Source organism: Bos indicus, chromosome 6 (genome assembly GCF_029378745.1).
Source record: "Bos indicus isolate NIAB-ARS_2022 breed Sahiwal x Tharparkar chromosome 6, NIAB-ARS_B.indTharparkar_mat_pri_1.0, whole genome shotgun sequence".
Classification (NCBI taxonomy): domain Eukaryota; kingdom Metazoa; phylum Chordata; class Mammalia; order Artiodactyla; family Bovidae; genus Bos; species Bos indicus.
Window position 1 is genome coordinate 98,531,045 of NC_091765.1, and position 14,044 is coordinate 98,545,088.

The following is a 14,044-nucleotide window of genomic DNA, read 5'->3' on the forward strand; positions in this document are numbered from 1 at the left end:
GGCATTTGAAGCTGTGAGAGTAGATGATTCCAAGAAGACTAGGAGGTGTCAAAGGAATGGACCCAGGACCAGATCAGATCAGATCAGTCGCTCAGTTGTGTCCGACTCTTTGCGACCCCATGAATCGCAGCACGCCAGGCCTCCCTGTCCATCACCAACTCCCTGAGTTCACTCAGACTCACGTCCATCGAGTCAGTCCATCTCATCCTCTGTCGTCCCCTTCTCCTCCTGCCCCAGGATAGAACCTTGCAAAACACCTACATCTATAAGGCAAGTGAAAAAAGGGGGCAAAGGACTCAAGTTTGAGTGCCTATTAAGTTCTAGGTGGTTTTACATTTTTTCTCACTGAAATCTCACAATATCCTTATAGTGAAATATTTACTTACAGTAGATGTTTCTACTAATAGATATTTCTACTAGTCTGAAGATTGCCTTCCCTGACCCTCCACCCCAACAAATGAAATGGACTCACAAGTGTAGGGGGAGAAAGAAAGGAAATTAGGAAGTGAGATTTTCAGCAGGGCAAAATGTTGCAGAGGATAAACAGGATGAGAAATGGGAAAAAAAGAAATGATGACTTCACACATTTATCTATCAGTTTTTAACCAAAATTGAATCATATTGAATTTGACAATTGAATTTTTATTACTTGCTTTGATACCTCATATGCAAAAGATAAAATTAATGACACAACAATGAAACCATCAAGTATGCGGTTGGGAAGCAGAGCCTAGTACACTGTTGCTTTGTCAGACTACAGCTCACCAGGCCCTCCATCCATGGGATTTTCCAGGCAAGCGTACTGGAGTGGGGTGCCATTGCCTTCTCCGAATAATGCTTGTAGGTAACACAAAAAGGAGGGAAAGCGTTGGTTAAATGTGCTGTAAGTGTCTTAGAACAGGGGTCCCCAGCCTCTGGAATGTAATGCCTGATGATCTGAGGTGGAGCTGATGTAATAATAATAGAAATAAAGTGCACAATACGAGGAATGTGCTCGAATCATCCTTCCCTCTCTCTCCTCCACCCACCCCACTGCACCCCACCCCTGTCCCCCGCCCTCTTTCATGGCAAAATTGTCTTCCATGGAACCGGTCCCTGGTTCAAAAAGGTTGGGGACCACTTTCTTAGAATAGTTGCCCGTAGTCTTTGTCTCTCTCTCTTAAACTTCTTACATGAAAGAGAGCTGAATTGCTGTGGACCAAAATCTCCTGTTAGGAAAACAAACTACAAGGACAAAATTATGATATTGACCCTTGGAATTGACTGATGACATGAAGACATTTTATTGAGAGCAAAGAACCATAAAGAATCATGTAAAATCTTTTATTTGTTTATATTTTAAAATGTAATACAGAATTTATAAGCTGGAAAACTTAATAGCAAGGAGAAACTACGCTGGACCATTTAGCAAAACTAAGGGATAACACTCCTTTGAAATAAAAATTCAGTTTTTTTTAACCCCACTAATTGTGATTAAAAATATCAATTATATTTCAGTTGCAGAAAGTGGAAAAGCTGAAGAGGTGTTGATTTTAGTTGCTTCAGTAAGAGCTCTTCACTGGGTCAGGAGGGACCACAGAAGAAAGGGGAGAAAGGGAGCTCTTCACCTACGAGGGACACACAAAAAATATGGTTAAATTTTCTCAGTCTACTTTTTAATTTTTAATAAAGATTTAATTTTAGAATCATTTTAGATTTATAGAAAAGTTGCAAGAGAGTTCCCATATACCTGCACCAGTTTCCTTACTGGCTAGCATCTTACTATGGTAGGTGTATCACAACTAATGAACCAATGTTGATAGATTATTAATCAAAGCCTTTTCTTTATTCAGATTGCTCAGTTTTTACATAATGTCCCTTTGCTGTTCCAAGATTCCATTCAGATAGCATATTACCTTTACTCATTATGTTTCTTTAGGCTCCTCTAAACCGTGACTGGACCTTTCTTATTTCTGATGACCTTGACAGTTTTGAGGAGAATTGTCTTAATTTTTGTATTTTGCAGAATGGGCCTCAGTTTTTTTTGTTGTTGTTCTTGTTGGTTTTTTTTTTCTTTTTTTTGTTGGGCCTCAGTTTTTTTGTCTAATGTTTTTCTGATGGTTAGACTGGAGTTGTGGGGTGTTGAGAGGAAGACCACAGAGGTAAAGCACCAGTTTCATCGCATCATTTCAGGAGTGCGTGCTATCAACAGGATACCACCAATGAGGATAACTGGCTAAAGTAATTTTGTCAGGATTTTCCACCTGGTTAGTCTTCCAAGGTTATATTCGTCCCGCCCCCCTTTTATACTGTTCACTTTGAAAGTCACTATGCAAACCCATACTTAAGAGGTGGGAAATAAAGCTTTCTTTCCTTACGGGGAGGCATACCTTCATTAATTATTTAAAATTCTGTACCTCTGGGAAATTTGTCTATTCTCCCTTTTTAGTTGGTTCTTGTACCTCTTTGCCTCAGTCTGTTTTTAACATAAATCACATTATTCATTGATCTTTATCTTTTGATTCTCCCATTACAGATATTTGGAGATCTAAAGTTTTATTGTCAATGAATAACGTAGGGTCCAAGCTGATGAGCAAGAGTCAGGACCACCAAGATATTTTTACAGCAAACCAGCTTAAAAATTCAGAGAAATAATTTCCTTGAAGGAAAAAAAAAAAAGCTCAGGTGCCAGGATTTATGTATGTGTGGGTAGCTCTTAATATTTTATCCAAATTGTCTCATAAGTTCATTTAAGCAGTGTTGAAATAACACCTCTTTGCTTCTGACCTTACCCCGTCCAGTCTGTGTACATAGCATTACCAGGTTAATTTTTCTAAAACATAACTCTACCTATGTTACTCCTTTACTTACAACCTAAAATAATTCCCCTGCCTGCATGCTAAGTTGCTTTATGCTAAGTCACTTCAGTCGTGTCCGACTCTGTGCAACCCCATAGACGGCAGCCCACCAGGCTCCCCCGTCCCTGGGATTCTCTAGGCAAGAACACTGGAGTGGGTTGCCATTTCTCATGTCTCCTGCGTTGGTGGGAAGATTCTTTATCACTAGGGTCACCTGGGAAGCCCCAAATAACTCCCCAGTGCTTACCAAATGAAAGCCCAGATCATTAGCCTAGTATTCATGACACTGCAGTAAAATATTTCATTTCTCATTATTTTCCCCCTTTTATGTTCCTGCCAAGAGGAATCTAAACTCATAAATATGTTTTTTTCCTCTTTTTGCCTCTGTAGTTTCATTGGGCTTCCCTGGTGGCTCAACCAGAAAGCATCCATCTGCAGTGCAGTAGCCATAGGAGACGTAGGTTTAATCCCTGGGTTGGGAAGATACCCTGGAGGAGAGCATGGCAACCCACTTCAGTATTCTTGCTGGGGGAATCCCATGGCAAAGGAGCCTGGTGGGCTACGGTCTATACGGTCACAAAGAATCAGACAGAAGCGCCTTATCACAGCACAGCACTCATGTTTCACTCATGTTGCTGTTGAGAGGCAACACCCTTTTCTATTCATTAAAATCCCATCCTGAGTCAGAAATCTTCTGTTGGTCCCATCTGATCTATTTCTACCCCTGTCCACCCTGCCCTGTGCTCTGGGAGGCTGACCTGTGTACCCTAGCAATACCATCCCTGTCTCTGCCTTCCTGGTGGGTTCAGCCAATGGGAAGCCCAGAAGGACGTCAGAATGTGAGGTCAGGGCACCTTCCCTGCTGACTCTTCCTGTAGGGTTGCTCCGGGCTGCTCAGGTCCTCTCAGGGCAGCCACCATACAGGTTTCTCTTTTGGGGTTCTAGTCACTGCTCCCTCCCCTCCTCCAGAGGCCCAGGGGAGGTCTGGTTCCCTCTCCTGTCTCCTCCCACCCACCCTGAAAGTCCCTGTGCCTCCTGCCCACTCTGCAGGTGGTTTCATTAAATCCTTCTATTCCCACAGCTTGAGTGCCACCTATTTCCTCTTGAGACCCTGATGCTCACTTCCTCTTCAGAATCAAAAAACCACTTCTTTCAAGAAACTTTCACTTGTACATCTCACAGAATATCATCTTTTCTTCCTCTGAGCATAAAATAGCACTCTGACTAAAGGCACTGGTCAAAGTTTGCATTTTATCAACGCCGTTTTTTGGAGTATAAAGTCTCAAAGGACAAGAAGACCAACTTATCTCCTTTTGTTCCCCCAAATCAAGTACCGTGCAGGACTAGGTACTTGAGACATTATTTGCTAAATATATGACTATTTAAAAATGTACCTTCCAAGAGTTATGTTTGTTAACCTATACAGAGTTCTCATTCACTTGAGAAAGGAAGTGGTATTTTTGCAAAGAATGGGAAAATTAATGTTTTCTTCCCATACTCAAGATATGTTCTATAGAAGATTGTCCAAATCATGTTGATTTCTACTTTACTACATCCTCAGTAGCTAATTCTGAGAATCTTGAAAGAGTGAGTTGAAAAATGACTTGATTGAATTTCAGATGATGCCATTCTACATAATGTTTCCAAGTATTCTATACAGTATTTCACCTCTTTCAAATTCCACCGTCTCCAATAGGACTTTTCTGTTTAACCTCACCTCAAGTATTGATATGCTTCATGCCACAATCAATCCAAATATTACGTAACATAGTTTTCACTTGCTGTACTACTTCATAATTACTTACCAGTTTCTTTTGTCAGTTTGTATTAGGAGGGAGCGTGTTTTCTCACCACACTCTTGTATTATATATATACATGCTTTTGCAATTGGTGTTTTTATTAATAGACCACCAGAATTCTGAGAAGTCTAGAAAAGTCATCCCTTTATTTATAAAAATACAGTTTCAAAATACAGAGTTATGAATTGAATGTTTGTGTCCCGCTCCCCAAACTGGGATATTGAAACCCCAACCCGCAATGTGATGGTATTAGGAGATGGAGCCTTTGGGAGGTAATAGGTTTAGATGAGATCATGAAGTCCCCAAGGTTTAGATGAGGTCCCTGTGATGGGATTACTATCCTAATAAGAAAGACCAAAACATATTCTCTCTCTAGAACTGTGAGACATAAGTTCCTGATGTTTAACCTGTTCAGGCTATTTTGTTATAGTAGCTTGAACAAGCCAGTACAGCTATCTTCTTCATAAGAAGAAATCAAAATCTATCTTTATATTAAGATAACATTTGAAAGACTTAAAGAATTGCTATTATTGAATTATTGTTCAAAATAATACTTCGTTTACAAAGCCCTTAATTACATTCCTAAATATTCACAGATTCTGGGACTTACCATTGATTCTTTTTTTAGAAAGTGCGATTGGCTCTCCTTCTGTTGATGTCTCTCTTGATTTGGCAAAGAGAGCACAGAGGACAGCAATGGGTCACCATGAAGTCGTCACAAATGGATCCCTGTTGGAAAACAGAAAAGAAACAGAATGTAAAAACCCACCTATGTGGAAATAAAGGCTTGTGGGTTTTCAAGACATTTTGAAGAGAAGCAGAAGGTGCTGATCCTTCGAATTTGAAGTTTGGATGGATACATTCAGGAAAATGTTAGTTGATTTTAGTTGATTTCTCCACATAACTCCTGTCTCTTTTTATCACATCAAATGTTTTCCTGTACTTTGTAACATATATAGAATGGAAGATATCCAACCAGGGGCTTCCCTGGTGGCTCAGTGGTAAAGAATCCGCCTGCCAATGCAGAAGACCCAGGTTGGATCCCTGGTCTGGGAAGATCCCACAGCAACTGAGCCCCTGTACCACAACTATCGAGCCCACACTCTGGACCCCAGGAGCCGCAACTACTGAAGTCCATGCTGTCTAGAGCCCGTGCTCTGCAACAAGAGAAGCTACTGCAATGAGAAGCCCACGCACTACACAGCCCCCATGTACTGCAACTAGAGAAAAGCCTTCACAGGAACAAAGACCCAACACAGCCCCCCCAAAAGTAAATACATAAAATTTAAAAAGGAAAAAGAGTCCATGAGGCAAAAGAGGTACAAGATTAAAGAGAGGTAAAAGGTTGAAAAAAAAAATATCCAACGAACTATCAAAGGAAGGTAAACAGTTTCAGAAAGTAAAATCTCAAAATTCTTTTCTCCTATACCCTTTCCCTGTATCAGGAAGCTCCTAGAGGGTGCCCCCACCAGAATGAAGAAGCAAACTAACAAAGAAGAAGATGTGGGGTATAAGAAACCAGAGCCTAGCATGCGGAACTGGTTAAAGGAATCCCCAGGTCATGACGATAGAGATGGCAGGGTCACAGAGTGATTTCATCAAGAAGATGAAGATGATAGAATGTCTGTCTGATGTTTAGGGAAGAGATTTAGAACACTGGAAAGAGTTTGGGATTGGATTACTTCTAAGTAAATGGAAAACTCCTAGTGAAAAAGTCAAGAGTTATTAATAGTAGGAAAAACTAAGTTTAGTAGAAAAGACAATCATTGTTCATTACACAATTCAACTCAGCTCTGAAGAGCAAATATAGGTGTCATAATGTAAATGCTAAATTTGGACTTAGCCAAAATTATATATAATCATATTGGAGGGGGGCTTCCCTTGTGGCTCAGCTGGTAAAGAATCCGCCTACAATGTGGGAGACCTGGGTTCGATCCCTGGATTGGGAAGATCCCCTGGAGAAGGGAAATGCTACCTACTCCAATATTCTGGCCTAGAGAATTCCATAGGCTGTATAGTCCATGGGGTTGCAAAGAGTTGGACAAGACTGAGCGACTTTCACTTCACATATTGGAGGGAGTGGGGTAGGGGTAGGGTGCATGTCCGTGGTGCAGAAAGGGGAGAAAACAGAACTAAATTCTCATCTTCCACAATGGGAGGCCCATAGACAACGCCCCCAACTGAACAGTCAAAAGGTAACAATACAAGTCTACAATTTGGAGATATGGAGGTAAACAGCTCTGGGAAAGAGGAAATAGGGAATAGAAGTTTGGGGACTATTATTTTTCTCAACAAACCTTGTAAATTAGATAATTTTAACAACTATGTGCTTGCAGAGCTTTGTTAAATAATATTCAAGCTGCACTAGAAAATAGGGCTAAGCCAAAAATCTTCAGAAATTTTTGAAAAAAAAATGAAGCAGATGGGATTATGTTGATGGAGAAAGTAAAACAGAACTCAAGAACATGAAACTTAACATGGTCAGGGGCACTGCATTAGATAAACCCCAAACCAAAACCTGTGAGGTCAGAAAGGAGGAAGGAATAGGCTGGGGAATGAAAGATGGGAGGTTAACTAAAGCCAGCTTGAGTGGCTGGGCCAGCCCAGAACTGCCAGCTGTGGCCTTGCCTGGGACACAGCGCAGAGCCGTTTAACAGACAGCCCTCATGTGGGCTTCGGGGCCCCAGGGAAGAAGAGGGGTGAGATAAGTGGGGAGCTATACCCATCACATAAGAGGGCAGGCTCCCAAGGACTCACCACAAAAGCGCTAAGAGAAATAATAAGAGGTAAAGACATTTTAGCACAGCAGAGACATCTAAATCATTCCCACCAATGAGATAGGCAAATTGTTTTATGTTTCCTATTCATCAAATGTTAATTTTTCCTACTTTTTTTTTTTTGGCTGAATAGACCTTTCCTGGTTCCTTTTGTTTCCTTTGCTGTGCTATGCTTAGTCACTCAGTCGTGTCAGGCTCTTTGCGACCCCATGGACTGTAGCCTTCCAGGCTCCTCTGTCCATGGGGATTCTCCAGGCAAGAATACTGGAGTGGGTTGCCATGCCCTCCTCCAGGGAATCTTTCCAGCCCAGGGATTGAACCCAGGTCTCCTGCATTGCAGACAGTTTCTTTACCTTCTGAGCCACGAGGGAAGCCCTTTGTTCCCTTTAGTAGTTATTTATTTTTTTTAAGATTTTTTTTTTTTGATGGGGACTGTTTTTAAAGCCTTTATTGAATTTGTTACGTTATCGCTTCTGTTTCATGTTTTGTTTCTTTGGCCTTGAGACATGTGGGATCTTGGTTCCTTGAGCAGGGATCGAAGGCCTCATCCTACGTTGGAAAGTAAGTCTTAACCACTGGACCATCAGCGAAGTCCCCTTTTAGTACTTTCAGATGTCCCACAACTAATTTTTATCCTTTCAGTGATGATCCTGAAATTTTTACCCACAACTTAATATTATATTTATCTTGAGATTCATCCAAATTGTATCAATAGTTCATTCCTTTTTGTTGTTGAGTAGTATACTATTACATGGATGGACCACAATTTGTTTATTCATCCACCTGCTGGGTTGTTTTTTTAGTTTTTGGCTATTGCAAGCAAAACTACTCTAAACATTTGTGTACAAGACTTGATACAGATATATATTTTTGCAGGGTAGATATCTAGGAGCAGAATGGCTGGGCCAAAAAGTAGATGTATGTTTAACTTTTTAAGAAACTATTTTACACTCCAACCATCAGTACATGAGGGTTTCAGTTCCTCCGTATAAGCTAACACTTGGTGTGAGTTAGTCTGTTTATTTTAGCTGTCCCAATAGGTGTATGGCGGTACCTCACTATGGTTTTCATTTGCATTTCTCTAGTGACTGATGATGTTGAACCTCTTTTTATGTACTTATTTGCCATTCAAATATTTTCTTTGTTTTTTCCTAATTTTTGGGGAGGTTAAAAATACTTAACATGAGATCTGCCTTCTTAACACATTTTAAGTATACACAACAACTTGATGAATCCTCAAAAAATCATAGTGAGTGAAAGAAGCTGCATAAAGTAGTACACACGGTACGGTGAAAAGTGAAAGTCATTCAGTCGTGTCCAGCTCTTCACAACCCCATGGACTACACGGTCCACGGAATTCTCCAGGCCAGGATACTGGAGTGGGTAGCTGTTTCCTTCTCCAGGGGATCTTCCGAACCCAGGGACTGAATCCAAGTCTTCTGCATTGCAGGCAGATTCTTTACCAGATGAGCCACCAGAAAAGCCCAAGAATACTGGAGTGGGTAGCTTATCCCTTCAGCTGATCTTCCTGACCCAGGAATTGAACTGGGATCTCTTGCACTGTAGGCGGATTCTTTATCAGCTGAGCTACCAGGGAAGCCCACACACTATATAGTTCTGTTATATAAAATGGTAGAAAATGAAAACTAATCTACATTGACAGAAGCATATTGATGGTTACTTTGGGAAGATGGGGGGAAAAGAAGGAACGATTGCAAAAGTATGTGAGTAGGTAGTACCTTTCAGATTTTGAATGTGCATATCCTGTGATCTATCAATCAAATCAATTAATAGTACACTATCCTACAAAAATACCAGTGCGTGTACAAAATCATATATATACAACTGCAACATTATTTAAGCTTTCATCAATAAGAAAGTGATTAAGTAAATAATCTATATGATGGAATACTATACAGACATGAAAAAGAATCTATGTTATGGACATAAAGGGGGTCTACCATATATTAAGTGGAAAAAAAAACCAAGTTACAATATAGTATGAACTTATTTAAAACATAGAAACAAAATAAAAGAGCCCTGTAAATCCCAAATCACATATGTCTAGCTCTACAGCTATAGCTGTAGCTTCATCTAATCTATCTATCTATTTATCTATTTATATGCCTTAGAGGAGACCAAAAGCCCAGAGACAGAGCTCAGTCGTGTTTGACTCTTTGTGGCCCCATGGACTATAGCCCATCAGGCTCCTCTGCCCATGGAATTTCCCAGGCAAGGTTACTAGAGTGGGTTTCCATTTCCTACTCCAGGGATATTCCCTATCTAGGGATCAAACTCGTGTCTCTTGTGTCTCCTGCACTGGCAGGCAGATTCTTTACCACTAAGAGGTAAAGCCTCTTAGGAGGATGCACACCAAATTATTGATATTAATAAAATTTATCACTGAATAGTGGAATTGGGCATAAAGCCATTAGATTTTCATTTTTTATTTTATATATCTCTGTGTTTTAATTTGTCATAATGTTACCTATACATATTTTTATGATTAAATATTTTTATGATTAAAAAACTAACAAACATTTTAAGCAAAAAAATAAAATAATTTCAATGGAGTAAAATTAGTTCCTTAAATATTCTATTTATTTGTTCTGTGATGATTAATTTTATGTGCCAACTTGGCTAGGCCATAGTACCCACATATTCAGTCAAATGCTATTCTGGATGTTTCTGTGAGGGTAATGTTTCAGATGAAATTAACGCTTAAATCAGTAGACTTAAAGTAACCATCCAAAATGTGGGTGGGCCTCACCTAATTGTTGAAGGCCTGAACAGAGAAAGAGCGATCTCCCCTGAACTAGAAGGAATTCTGCCCGCAGGCTGCCTTTGGATTCTGCAACTCTTCCCAGCCTGTCAGCCTATCTTGCTTTTTGGACTTACCAGTCCCCACAATGTTATGAGGCAATTCCTTAAAATTTCTTGCTCTCTTTATATATCTGTATTCATATCATCTCTATCTCCTTTTGGTTCTGTTTCTGGAGAGCACTAAAGTGAAGCTTATGGTGTAATGATGGGGGCATCCCAGGTGGCATTAGTGCTAAAGAACCTGCCTGCCAACGCAGGAAACATAAGGGACGCTGGTTCGATCCTTGGGTCAGGAAGATCCCCTGCAGGAGGGCATGGCAACCCACTCCAGTATTCTTGCCTGGAGAGTCCCATGGACAGAGTCCCGTGGACAGAGCCCTTGCGGGCTACAGTGCCCAGGGCTACAGAGAGTCTGACTCGACTGAAGTGACTTAGCATGGTGTAATGGAATGTGCGGGTATGAAAAGCTGAGTTGAGTAATGACTCCTTTATGACTAGTGCATATCTTTGCCTGAGTTATTCTACCTGTTAAAACGTTTCTCATCTGTGAAGTGTGATAGACCTACTTACTTTACAGAGATGGTGCAAGGTTTCCGTGATGTAACATGTCATGTATGTGGGGCATAGTACAAGCATGGCCCTGAACAATCCTCTTCCATTGTATGACATACATTGCAAATATGAGAGTTGTTTGTTTTCTACGGTTTTCACAGAAATGTAGAAGGAGGTCACATAACCAGAGGATCTATTGCTACAATAATAGAATGCACATGCCAGGAAACTCCTACCAACCAAATTTAGTTGATGCCTGTGGGCCTGCCAAGTTGCTTCAGCTGTGTCCTACTCTTTGTGACCCTGTGGGCTGTAGCCTGCCAGGCTCCTATGTCCATGGGATTCTCCGGGCAAGAGTACTGGAGTGGGTTGCCGTGTCCTCCTCCAGGGGATCTTTCCCACCCGGGGATCGAACCCACATCTCTTACGTCTCCTGCATCTGCCTCTTTCTTTACCACTAGCACCACCTGGGAAGCCCCCATTCAGTTGACAGGTACCATCAAATGGCCTCTATGTTTATCACAATTGTTTTGAATGTGGGTGCATATTCGAATGATACAATATTGTAAAAGATTCACCGGAATGCCGTATCGAGTCCTGTAGAGGGTCCTCATTGCGACACTTGTTCCGCACAGACAGCATTCATTCATATCAGATGCAACTTGACACGCAAGGCATGTGAAGCAAAATGTGCCGCAGAGACCTGGATGCGTGAAATCAGAGGTACGAATTACTCCATTCTGCCCTCCACCATGGTTGAGAGTTAGGGTGTGTTCATGGATGGCAGTTCCAAACCCTGGGGCCTTTGTCACATAGTCTGCTGCCAAGGTCATCCTCACTGCTTCTGTTCGACATCACATCAGCTTCCCCTCATTCCCTCTAGTACTGCCTTCTTCCATGTATTGAATGACTCACTGAAACCTGGCCCTGTTCCAGAGGTTATCCTCACTACCCACAATGCCTCTGTCTGAAGTCCAGGAGTGAGGTCAAATAATGTGAAAAGTTCTCCAACAGGAACCTACTCAAGATCCCAAGGTGTCACTCACAGAAATGGGGCCTCCAGTGCTCTGGGAAGATGCTGTTGCTTGATCTGAATATGGAATGATGATTAGGAATTTTATAGATTGAGGAAAGGGGAAAGAGCCTCTGTAGATAACTTGGTTTGTCTTGGCAATGGCTGGTTACACATAACGTGGCTGGAACCAGGGATGGGGAAGAATGGGGATGAAGCTGGATCAAAGGCAGGGTGGAGACTGGATGATCTGGAAGTACGAGTGTTCAGAGGGGGTCACGGAAGTCATGAGGAACCTCTGAAATATTTTAAGAAGGGAGAATGATTTGATCAGATCTCTGATTTAAGAAATCCTATGTGAAGGTTTTAAGCTCATATTAGAACTTGTAATTCACTTATTCAAGTAACAATACTAGGGTTTGGAGGATTAGAATATTCCTCTTTAGAAGGTTTTATTATTGTGGTTTCATGGTCACTATGATTTGCAGATGTTGAACTAACGTCCTGAGAAGTGCAAGTCATCAGCCCGGGTCATGCAGCAGGACAAGGAGCGCAAATCAACCAGCTCAGTGGTTCCATGTCCCAGGTGATTCTTTCCCTCTATGCTTTTCAATGTAATTATCAACTCCATTCCAAATTTTAATTCCTCTGCCAAGTGAAAGGTTAATAGGTTTTCCTTCCCTGTCTCAGAACACTGGGTAGATTTGAAACAGGTAAAAAAAAGAAACAAATGGACAAAAAACCTCAGAGTAAAATTTGTTTCATTTTTTATTTTGTAGGCAGGTTTGTTTATTTCTTGCTTGGTGTTGAGAACTAAGCATTTGGCCTCTCTGACAAGCACATCTTACCCCGAACTTTTCTTCTCTCAGGTTTACTTAGATCTCATAAAATGAAACAAAACTGAAAATGAAGCAGAGTTAGAGATATTTTACCCACTGAGCAGTTAATTGCCTTCAGAATTCTTTATTCTTGTCTGTATAATAATCCTAAATGTATAAATAAAAATAATGCTTATGTGAGCTCATGCTGAAACCATGGATGAAAATGAACCCTTGTGTGTGGGCACAGTGTAACTGTAATGAGTTTAATTGATGTATAACAAAAGCAGCCTTTTTTCTTTTTAATCAAGTTAAACTTTAAACGTCTCTTCTAATATAATGTATGGTCTATTTATAATAATTAGGCCAAGCCTGTTCATTATTCAAATCATTGGCTTTTTTTTTTTTTTAACAGTTATCTTAACTCCAGAACTTTTTTTAGGAGTAAGATTATCCTTTGAAGGGTGAAGAAGAATGAACCTACAGTCGGTACAGGATTTTTCTGTTCGCAAAGCATTGCCTGACAGGCAGGGTACCTTGGAATGAGAGGGGAACTTCTATTACACCCTAAGGGAGAAATGAAGGAAAGATATGAGTAAACTCTGGGAAATTGTGGAGGACAGAGGACCCTGGCATGCTACAATCCATGGGGTCACAAAGATTTATATACAACTTAGCGACTGGACAACAACAAAGTTAAAATCCACTTCTGAGTCAGTTACAGGTTTCCCCAGCACTTACAGACACCGCAGTCGCTGAAACAATCACACAAGCCCGTCTGCCAGTTGGAGTTCTGAGGCGCTGGACCGCTTCCGACTCCAGGCTGAGTTACAATGACCACTGGAGAAGATGCAGCTTGCATTTTCAACGCAGGTTCTTAAGCGGCTGTGGTCTGAAAGGAAGAACTTGGTGTCAGTAGTCTGGAGGTTGCTCTTAGAAGCCTGTTTTCAGGGACTTTGCTTCACAGGCAAGTGAGGCAGTTTAGATCAAGTCGCTGGCTGATCTTTGAAGAACCTTTTTCTACAGAGGCTCCTGGAGGAAGGGATTCACTGAATCAGTTAAAGGAACGGATGCTTCTCTTGGAGTTAGGGAATGAGACAGGCTTGTAAGTACTGTTTTAAACAGCTATCTAGTCTCTGCACAAGACAGGAAAACAGAAGAGGAAACCTGTGTAAATGGCACGTGTGTGTGCTCAGTCGTGTCTGACTCTTTGTGACCGTATAGACTTATAGCCCACCAGGCTCCTCTGTCCATAGAATTTCCCAGGCAAGAATACTGGAGTGGTTTACCATTTCCTCCTCCAGGGGATCATCCCGACACAGGGATCAAACCCCTGTTTCCTGCGTCTCCTGCATTGGCAGGTAGATTCTTTACCACTGTGCCACCTGCGAAGCCATGCCAACTAAAAACTGTCACTCGTTATCTG

The 14,044-nt window shown here is 41.2% G+C and overlaps 1 protein-coding gene across 1 annotated transcript in view; it reads right to left on the reverse strand.

The window, feature by feature from the left end:
- Nucleotides 1-1,309: 1,309 nt before the first annotated feature.
- The window catches only part of LOC109560635 (placenta associated 8), a 34,890-nt gene continuing 22,155 nt past the window's right edge, over nucleotides 1,310-14,044 (reverse strand). Inside the window, exons 2-5 of the mRNA XM_019963024.2 lie at nucleotides 13,360-13,510; nucleotides 11,367-11,491; nucleotides 5,247-5,365; nucleotides 1,310-1,607 (exon numbers count right to left, since the gene is read on the reverse strand). Of these exons, the coding sequence (XP_019818583.1) occupies nucleotides 5,261-5,365; nucleotides 11,367-11,491; nucleotides 13,360-13,480 (351 nt within the window). The 5' untranslated portion in view covers nucleotides 13,481-13,510 and the 3' untranslated portion in view covers nucleotides 1,310-1,607; nucleotides 5,247-5,260. The remainder of the gene's footprint in view (nucleotides 1,608-5,246; nucleotides 5,366-11,366; nucleotides 11,492-13,359; nucleotides 13,511-14,044) is intronic.